We start from the raw sequence: 11,304 nt of genomic DNA on the forward strand, positions 1-11,304 counted from the left end.
TCAAAAAACTCTACGTTAACGCACGGCGAAAAGTTTTTCACAATGGTATGTCGAGACGACGCGCATTGCATTGTTGCTGCTGTCCGCCGTTTTCTGCCGGGGCAGACGCGCTCACCGTGTACAATAAAAGGAAACAGAAATAAAGTCGCGTTCGAACGAGTGCAATCCATCTTGATTGAAATCCAAACCAATTTTGATTAACGTATAAAAGGTATATTATAGTACAGCACAGTAGTGTGCGGGTTGATAAGATCGGTGTAATGACTTTTTTTTCTTTTGGTCAAACTTTCCGCAACAAAAGCGCACACAGAGTGTATATAACGCGTATATTACATATATATATATAGGAAAGCATTAACTTTGTGATTTTTAATACTTGACAGATTGAAGACGAGGGCAACCACGGAAACGATGAGACTAGATCGTTCATTTTGTCGTCGTTGGCCGCTCAAAACCAATCGCGAGTCAACTGCGTCCTGTGCTCAGACGTCATGTTGGTGTTCGACCGTTATCCGCTGGTGGATGGTACATTTTTCCTCAGCCCCAAGCAATACAACAAAAACGCTGTCGAGGTAAATATAACTCATAGTAAAATTATCAGTGCTTTGTATTTTCAAATTCTAAGAACGCCCATATGTGTCGTCAATTCCGCGCATCACTTACAGTAAAACAATCTGTTTTTGCCGGGAGTCTGCTCTTGATTGTAACGTCAATCATGTAAAATATTTTTTATATTTTGTCAAAAACTTTCGGGAGGACTCTTATCCTTATGTATTTCTTACCCTCGTTGATACAGCTGGTCTTATACTCGCGGAATCTTGAAAAATGTCCCAATGGTAAAATATACCCGTACTTTTGTGTATTTTATCCAAAAGACCGATAGAAATAAGACTTATAAACGTGTGTGTGTGTGTGTGTGTGTGTAAGCGTGATCGTTTGACCGTAAAAAAGGACCTTTTTTGTGCGTGCTGTGTGAATGTTGACACACACCACACACACATGGGCGTGAGGCGCAACGAGCTAATATTTGTCAAAGCATATTTCACGCGCGTGCACAACGGTTTCGATTCATATGTTGTCCGATTCCGCCCTAAGTCGTCGGCGGTCTTTTCACTACGATAAATCCCTCGTTGAATGGGTGGGAAGTGAAGTGGCTCAGACGTTTGACCCCATACGTTTACTATTTTCTCTCTTCGGACGATGGTAAACACAAACGCGGCCTTCGAAAAAATGTTACGAGTAAAAAGCTACCGTTTCCGCACACAGGGATAATCTTCCCGTGTCTTGTTTTCGTTCGGTTCAGCGCAAACAAATCCCTAAAAGCCATAAAACAACATAATATATTATTATATTCTCGGTTACTCGCACAAATATATTTTAAGCTCGTAGGACAATATGTGTTCGATGATGCATCGTATTATATATTACAATGGTAATTCGTCACTTATTCTTGAAGTTTCTACAAGGCTGCTACACTAATATAAAGTTATCTTTAGCTTAGATATATTTTTTATTACTGAAAACTCTGGTTGGATAAAGTAAATGTTTATCAGTTTCCTGATGCACACGAGCGTTCAAAAATATTATTTTTTTACCCTTCTTTGGATTACGAGCAGTGATCTCGACTTTGTGCCCGGCCGTATAGAGTGGTGTATGTTGAGCAAACAAGTTTTTACTCCGAGGGCTGTTTCTTTTTAAGCCGCTCGCTTTGCTAATTAATTACGCTCCGGTTGGCTTTTTTTAAATGCAAATAACGAGACATCATCATCATCATCATCGCCAACGACGACCTTTGTTTTCGCCATTGGTGGTGGTAAGTGGTGGTGATGGTGGTCGGTGTATCCATTTCATTTCAGTAAAGGGGCGCTGATCATCTGCTAGGAAGACGAACCCACGCGTTCCAATTAAAAAGTTCGTCTCTACGTACATAGTATCAAAAACCGTTGTTGCATAAATATGTGCATTTATAAGTTTACGATTTTCGGCATTTTTCGGGACGTCTTTTTCGGTGTGTTTACCGAGAGACGTTGGCGAAGAGAGTGATTAAGTGAAACAGCAGAGAGCACAATGAAGACGTCATTCTCCCTATATAATATATACTACATCGTCAGCGGCGTGGGGACCTATTCGTTGGTTTTTATACGCGTGCGTGTGTTTGTGTGCAGGTGTTCTGTGGCTGCCACACGAGTAAACACGAGATAAAAAGACAAACATCTACCAGGTTTATAATTAAAACCTACCCCCTCCCCTTGAAGTTTAGTTAGTGTTGTTTGCACACTCTGCTACTTCGGTCGGATTTCGATTTCGAAATGAACATTCTTATACTCCGCCTCGTGCCGCCGTCGCAACGTTGTCATTTTATTTTCGTATCCATTTAGTCGACCACGCGTTGTTACACGGCACGTTTTTGTCGATTACGTTTGCCAATGCACGTGGTTAACGCAAACAATTATTTTCGTATTTTGGACGCGTACACCTCGTTAATATCAATTATCGACGACAACTCGGATAGAAAAGCAGAAGAGAGAGATATATATAGATTGCCAGACAAAATGATTTTCGATGGAATTTTTTTAATAGTGCTAGTTTGCCCGAAAACGGTAGTTCCGTAATGATGTTAATACCAGATCGTCTTTCAGTTTATATCTTCTTTAAGCTGCTCTTTATGAGTATACGATTTTGCATGGTATTTTACAGAATTTTACTGAGATGATTACGTAAAAATAATATTTTATTCCTAATTATTGATATCAATTAAAACAATAAATAAACGAATCACATAATGATATACGCTCGTTTACTATTTTTTTACGCATATTAAATTTGATTGTCGTTCATCTGTTTTTCGACAGACGTTAGATCATATGTACGACTTCTGGATATTTTTTTATATTAAATTTTGAATCACGTTGTATATTATATGTAGGTAGTATAGTTAAAAGATAAACTTATTGCAGTACGCGCGTCCACGTTATACTCTGAGCTGATTTTGTGTGTATGTATGTATGTATGTGTGTATGTGTTTGTTATATTCCTGGTCATCGCGTAATTACACTGAAGACCGAATCTCGTTTTTCCTTTAAACATTGAAAATCGCTTTCGTTATTTGTCTAATGGACCTTCTCTTGTTGCGAACTCCTGCACACACATACTACTGCCGCGATGGGTTTTCGTTAAAGGGTCGGCGGTGGTACAGTTTTTTTCTTCATTCACTCCGAACATTTCGATTTCGAATTTTCCATTAAACGTCGCAATGTTTCCGCTTCATAGTGCGTGCCGCCGTACGTTTCTTAGGAAAACAACCTTAGGAAATCATCCGGTTTTTGTCTCTCCGCCACGCTACCGTCGTGCTTACCTTCCACCATCGGTACGTTTTTAATGATTTCGCCCGCGGCTGAATACTGTGCGGTGTGCGTATTGCTTAACACACACGCTCAAAAGAAAAAGTTCACTCGGGAGACGGAGAAAAATCGTGTACAGAAATAATCGAGCGATCTCAGAAATCATTATTATAAAGAACTAACGTCGGCGGCGGTGGTGCGTGAAAAGGGTGTTTATTATTATATTGCAGAGGCTACGCCGCAGGGGTAGTTTTTTCGACAGACTGTCGCTGTTATATAATACTTTAGTATGGGGTGGTTCAATGAGTTTAAGACTTTTTAGCAAAATGTTTTTATGCCACTCATAAATTTGGATTTTTATTATTTTTTTATTTTTGATCTTTAACGCTCGTCTCACGCCCTTACGTTTTTTTTGTATTGTGTTCACAGGTGAAAAACGAGGGACGGGCTCTGTTCCTAAACGCTGTTTGCATGAAATGTCTGGATGGCAAAGACGCTGATCGGAAGTTATGTTGCCGATTCTGCGCCACCCAGTGGGACGGATCATCGCTCATTATGGGCACCATGTACGCGTACGACGTATTCGCAGCTATGCCATGTTGCAACGAACGACTCAAGGTGTGTATAATGATCATTTTATGTAGTTAAAATTTATCAAAACCAGAAAATATTTTATGTTTTTGAAATGATTATCGCGAATTTATTTCTATTTTTAATTTGTTATCAACCGCTCGACAATAGTTAGTAGGTATAATATTGTAAAACGACTATAATTCGGGCGAACGATCTCTTGCAGATAGCACCCTTCTTCGACAGGAGGGTTTTTAATGGGTGAGTTGGTTAGTTAAAGGGGTAAATGCTGGATTGGCTGCCGCGCCTAGTGAAAGTAATTATGCAGTATTTAGCAGACTTTCATAATTCCCTCGCCGTGTCGTCGTTCAGCTAATTAATTTGCGTCACCAAAATTACGCTGCACAAGCGCGTCTATGTACGATGTAGAACGGATTTTAATACGGCCTTTGAAGTTGAAAAATAATTTGCGCACGTCTCCGCCACTACCTTTTCCCAGAAGTGTGATTACATTAAACGTACGCGTTAACCTATCACGATACTTTTACCTTTTAACGGGGCTTAAATAATAAATTAAAATTGCTTTCTAAAATCCAATTGCGTGAGCTTAACAATGTTTCGACGAGTATATAGATATGTGAAAAATATAGTCAAAGAAACACTTCAAAGGCCTGCCCCACCACTTTGCGTGTATTGACATCTAAGTATTTGTTTTTTAAGTTTATGTTTTTGTTCTTATTGTTTGCACAGTGCAACGGCTGTCAGAAAGCATTGATGTTGTCGCACCAACGCCTAAACTTCTATAGCGATTATAGCCGAAAAGTCACCTGTCCGCATTGCACTTCCGTCGACTATCACTTCGTAAAACCGCTCGCGGTATACTACACCCGGCAGTGGCCATAACATACGGCCACGGTTCCGACCACAATGGTCGGAACCGGTGGCCGCCAACCGGCAGCTACCACCGTCGCTGCATCAGCAGTATCTTCTTGCTCCTCTTCATCTGTCGCTGTCGCCCCGCCGACTGTACTTCAACAGCTTCAAAACCATCAGCAACTGCAACAGTTGCAACAACAGCAACAAAACGCGCCGCCCGATTACACTTCGGTAGCCATCGAAAAGCTGCTCCATTCCATATGGGACAACAAAGTCAACGATATCATGGCAGCCATTAATCACTTGGGTTTGGTTTAAACTACTTTAATGCGGTTGAGTGTGTAGAAAACCGAATAGGCTTTTTCATCTTTTCAAAAAACAAAAAAAAAAAACAAAAAAAATACAAAGGTGTTCTTTATTATTATTATTATTATTATTATTATTATTATTATTATTTGTTCGTAGTTGTTTAATTATTATTATTATTATTATTATTATTATTATTAATATTATTACGTTTGTGGTTTTTTTTTAATTGAAAAAAAACATTGAAATAATCATTATTTATAAGATTTTAAATATTATTAGGTGTTAGTGGTTTTCAAAGAAAAGACGTAATGTAATTTTTTTCTTGTTAAAATATTTTGTACAGCGGTCCCCGTTAAAAAAAATTCAAAAAAAAAAAAAAAAATTCAAAACAAAAAAAATTACCAAATAATTATTTATTGTACAATAATAATAATATTATGTAATGGGATGATATTATTATATACCTATATGAGACTTCGAGCGAGACCCTCCTATCGACTGCTTTTCCTCGCCCGCTCGCCCGCCGGCCCATCCGCCACAAAGAGAACATCATCAACTTTTTCGATTTTGGCGGCATTTTGTGTACGTATGTATGACATTTTTTAGTTCTATTTGTATAGTTGAAGATTTAAAAAAGTTATAAGAGTTTAAAATTTTCATATCGGTTCTCATAGTAAATTCTACACGACGTATGCGAAACTATTTATAGTTATTTTATATCTCGATCTCCTACATCGTTAGAGTTGTAGTATTGTTGTTAATATGTAGTTTATATATCAATTGTAGAAACGTACACGGCTTTTCGCTAACGTTTTGTAGCGGCGGGCGGAAGAAGCGTCGTCTACTGCGATGGTGTGTGATATTAAAATTTGTTCTGGGTGTCGATTCGTCGACTTTCGGCGAGTTTATAATTATTATTTATATTATATATGATTAATATTCTTAGAACAACAGTACAACATATTATTATATAATTAATTAATGATAAAAATACGTAGAGTACAATTATTAAAAGTAATAAATAATTATTATTAACGATATGTGGATAATATAATAATAATATCACGTTTGAGCTATCTGAAACCTATACGATAATTTTTTTTACCTATCTGTATGATATTTACGTAGACGTCGCGCACACGGCCGTATCGTCCCTAACGATTTATTATTATCATCATCGTTTTGTGAGTGCGACTTATTGTGCGTGTGTATTTATTGTATGAAGCGTGTGTGACGTGTCTGGTTAGTCACACACGACATTATATTTATTATTATTATTATTATTATTATTATGTATTCTTGCTCTGATGCTCAATTACGCGCTACCTCTTGTTTTGTTTACCAATCGTACTATATGTTAATTAACAAAGCAACAAAAAAAAAAAAATGGAACAGTTTTTAACGTGTGTGTTAATAATTATATTTACAAAAACATAAATTTCCAGATTTAAAAATAATATATAGTATACGGGTTTTTTCCTTTTGATTTTAATCCATCGCCATCGTCATTTTATTATTATTATTACTTTTATTTTATTTTTTGTCGATTTCGGTCAACTCGGGGGGGGGGGACACATGTTTTAATATAGAGAAAAAAAACTACAAATACAAATCGTTGTTTAAAAAATACCTCAGCTACCTCAGCTACCTCGGGTTTCATTTATCCCACGAAAATAAATACTCTTTAGTTAATTTTTTTTTTAACTCATTATAGCCCAAGTTGAGTTGTTTTGATTTCTATTTACTTCTTTCCTTTATTTATATTATTTGATATTGTTAATGTATACATATATTGTGAATCGTGATTTTTTATGCTTTATGTTTTGTTATTATGCACTAATAGTACAACATTAAACAAATTATGTTTTTAATTAATGATTATTTATATAGTCTAAATGAGTAGGTTTATAAATTTAAAAAAAAAAAAAAGTAAGGGAGAAAAAAAACGGAACGGATCGTACAAATGGAAATACTTCATTAATGATATTATTAGCAATATTATATTATCTATATATAATATTACGTGGATTTTTTGTATTATCGGCGTAAAATTTTGACTATTTTTTGACTATTTTTAACAAATTAAATCGTATTTCTAGGAGAGTTTTTTTTGGTTGTTCGACGCGTTTGGATTGTCGCCGTGTTATTATTCTATGTATATTTTTTTTCTTTTCGACATACTCTGTCTGTACCTGTTCATTAGAAAAAAAAATTAAATAAAAAAAACTATTTTGTTTAACTCGTTACAGTGCATTTGTTAGTGTATAGATAGTGTTACATGAGTAAGAAAAAGTTAGAGGAGAGATGAAATCTCACTTTTTGATAATATCATAATTTTCACCTCGTGTATTACGATATATTATAGTATATTATATTATGTAATCTCTATAGTATTAGATTTTAACCTCTCCATTCCCCCGTGTACAGTTATTATAATTGTACATTTCTATTATTATCATCAGCATCATCATCATTTTTTTATTATTAGTTATTATTATTATGATGTATGCGTAAAGAAATTTCTTATAATTTTTTTCATAACTTGAGAATTTTTTTTTCAATAATATTTTTAGAGTTTTTTGGAGTGGTTTGCGTTTTGTGTAATATTTCTAAGGAATTTAGTAAGAGAACAACAGATACCTTTTATAAAATAAGTAGTTTTATTTTTAATATCGATAAAATTTGCATACATTTTATTACTAGTAATTAAATATTTTTTGTTTTTTGAACGAAAGAAAAAACTCAACATTTTTAGTTTTGCATTCTAGTCAGAGTCGGAATTGTAAAAAAAATTATTAAATATAAAATACACATAGTATACTTATTTAAAACAAATAATTCTAACTACCTATTTTATAGTTTTTATTACACATTTTGTTTTTATTTTTAGCACTTTTTTTGTTAGCATTTTTTATTTTAGTTAATTTTTTTTCCTTGTGCGTGTATTTATATAGCAATAGTTAGAACTTTTTGGTGACGGTGTCACGGTTATTATTTTTATTTTCCTTACAATTTTATTTTAACTCGCTCTTTATAAGTAAGTTAGTGCGTTAGGTCCAAAGCCATAGTAAGATATGAGAGTTTGTAGTGAAGTCTTAAATTCCGCATTTGGTTATTATTGGGGAGGACGTGAATACTTAGTGTTTGCGATAACGGAACTATTTCGGGATAAAAATATTATCCAAAATTGTGTTCAAAATTATAAAATGTACTTACGAGTTACGAGTTAATTATGAATCTTTTCATTATTTTTCTGACGTGTACTTGTGAGTGATTATGAATATTTATTACCTACTTGATTCATGACAATTAAATGTCCGAGCAGCGTTGATGGATTCAATCTAGTCGTGTGACCCACGTGAGTACTACACGTGTAATCGGTTACCACATACTTATTTTCAGCCCCAAATTCTCAAGTGACTTTCTTGATTACCTCCTCATTAATAACTATAATTATTACACGACTGCAACATTAGATTGTTTAATTTGTATTATACTTTTTCAGCGTGTGTCGTTTACTTAAAAAAATGAATCGAAAAAACCACAAGCACTCATTCTGTCAAATAGAACGCGGACTCCTTGTAATAAATTTTTTTTTCGTTTTAATTCCGTTTTTAACGTCTAATAATCTGACTTTTCTTCGTTTAGCGAACTTTTTTTCTCATAGTTTTCGCTTCAAATTCGTTAACGTGCATCGTTATTATATCTTATTGTTTATATAAATATTTATATATCTTTAAACAAAAAGTAGTAAAATATGATTTTAGATTTTTTTTTTTTTAATATATATAAATGTGTATAGATATTAGGGTGTTTAGATTATAGTGAGTGAATTATGTAACATAACGAATATATTATATAAATATATACTTAAATATAACAGTTTTATTATAATATTGTGTACGGTATTTAAAGATAAAATATATATACATATATATGTATATATATTTGATTATTAAATTTAAATATTAAAATTAAAATTTTAACTGATAAAATAGGTACGATATGATTATATGTAATATTATTTATGTGTATTAAAAAATCGTCAGTTCAAAGTACAAAAACTTAAAATAAAAAAAATAATAATAATCACCTGTCCACTATGTGTTTAGACGCCTATAATTTATATTATATTATTATATATTATATAAAAAAAAAAAATGTTGGATTTTATTCAGAAGTGTAAAAGTGTTGGTGTAGAACGAAGATTAGTGTTATACAAATTAATTAACTATATTATGAGGCCTAATATTAAAAGGGCGTTTTTTATAGACGGTCTGGACTCAGATTCTTCCCTCTTGATCTTTTCCAAATTATTATTATTATATACATTATACAAATACATATATTTATGTTTATATAAAAACGGTATAGTTTCAACAAGAAGTTTACGAAGTCTGGCAGAAACATCCTATGTTTATTATTTGTTTTCAATTTTTTTTTTTTTATTATTATTATTTAAATTAATATTATTTTAGATAATTTGTTACGCATTCGTTTTTATATTACCAATTCACTGTAGAGATTTTCTCGAGAAGTATTTTTTTTTATTATTATTATTATATATATTTTTTTTGCTTTCATATAATAAACATGAGATACATAATTATTATCTATGTATTATTATTAAAAACTTCGTTGTTTTTCGCGTCTGTGTACCTACATGTGACACAACGCCGAAAACCGCGCAATGTCGTTTCCGGTGTTTGGGTTTTCACAGCAGTGCTCTATGTGAATACCTTGAAAAAGAATGTTCCTAAATTGTTTTACTTTCCTGATGAAAATAATAATGAAGTGTACAATTTTTTTTTTTCGTGACCCCGATATTATAATATTATGATTATTATGAACTATTTGATCGCGCTCGATGTGTAACCAAAAATTTGTGTATTATACATAAGATAAAGATTAAAATGGCGTTGTATGTGCCGTTCAATTATTATTGGCATTCAATGCGTGTGTGCATACTCTTACATACAATATGTATAATGCCTTCCTACCCCTCCGAAATTTTTGTTTCTCTTCCCGTAAATGTTTTAATGTTTAACATAATATATAATATGCAGTATGGTATTGTGTTTGTGATGTTTCATATTTTTGTTTCAATCATAATTATTATTATTATAATATTTTTTTTTTAGTCGACTTAGAGCGTGGATGATTATATAATTTACGTGGGGACTGGAGATCGCACTACGTTACGTAATAATAATTGTAATCATTAATATTATATATCACAATAATAATAATTAATATTATATTAATATATGCTATCATTATATGTCGAACGATTACAATGTTAGAATAAAACAGTTTATTATTCACGACCGGCGTATTTGTTTTTTTTTTTGTGATTGTTGTAGTTATTTTTTTCAACTCCATCCGATTTTCCTGTGTTGTACGATCCATTAATAATAGCGATTATTCACTTTTAATTGATTATCAGTTATCACTATTCTATTTTTGGATGTTTTTGCACTTTGCGACAAATGGTCAAGGGATGTGTTGCAAATTGTGGTGAGTATTTTACTTCATTATAGAGGACTTATTTTTTTGTTTTTACTGAAATCTTCACTTAGGTTATTTATATGGAAATATTCAAACTCAAGCGCCTGACTTACAAGTAAAAATAATTTAATAAATACAACAAAATAATGAATATTTTAAATATTGGTAATTGTATTTTTCCATTCTTGGACCTTATTATGCTCTACTGGTCTAATTAATCCTTTCTCAATTTTTTAGGAGAAAAAAATAAGTCATAGAATATCATGCTGAAAGTAGATACTTAACCTCGTATAAATGTGTACCTTTTGTTAAAAGGTTAAATAATGAAAAAATATTTTGTTTATTAAGTTTATACCAACTTCCGACTCACGTAAGTAATGTAATAATATTTATAAATATCAAAATGTCGATAAAATTATCACGTGCCGTTTTTGATATAGAACAATATACTAAAAATAATAAAATAACGTGTATACTGCATATATACATAAATATATATATATTTAAAAATACGACTGACAAAGAATGAAAGTAATTTAACTTATATAATAAATAATTTGTTTTAGTTTATTTTCGTCTTTAAATATCATTCATGATAAATTTTATTAGCGGCACTCCCACAATTTCAATAAATGTTGCCTATATACAACCCCTTGAAAACGGTCCACTTATTAAAATAAGAACGTATACTAATATATTT

At 32.4% G+C, this 11,304-nt stretch overlaps 1 protein-coding gene across 1 annotated transcript in view; it reads left to right on the plus strand.

The window, feature by feature from the left end:
- Positions 1–5,199, plus strand: part of LOC112598771 (headcase protein homolog) — a 47,818-nt gene extending 42,619 nt beyond the window's left edge. The window contains exons 3-5 of the mRNA XM_025345373.1: positions 384–572; positions 3,771–3,959; positions 4,662–5,199. Coding sequence (XP_025201158.1) covers positions 384–572; positions 3,771–3,959; positions 4,662–4,814 — 531 coding nt within the window. The 3' untranslated portion in view covers positions 4,815–5,199. The remainder of the gene's footprint in view (positions 1–383; positions 573–3,770; positions 3,960–4,661) is intronic.
- The last annotated feature ends 6,105 nt before the right edge of the window (positions 5,200–11,304 follow it).

The sequence above is a fragment of the Melanaphis sacchari genome, unplaced genomic scaffold (genome assembly GCF_002803265.2).
Source record: "Melanaphis sacchari strain LSU unplaced genomic scaffold, SCAv2.0 Contig4_pilon_pilon, whole genome shotgun sequence".
Lineage (NCBI taxonomy): Eukaryota > Metazoa > Arthropoda > Insecta > Hemiptera > Aphididae > Melanaphis > Melanaphis sacchari.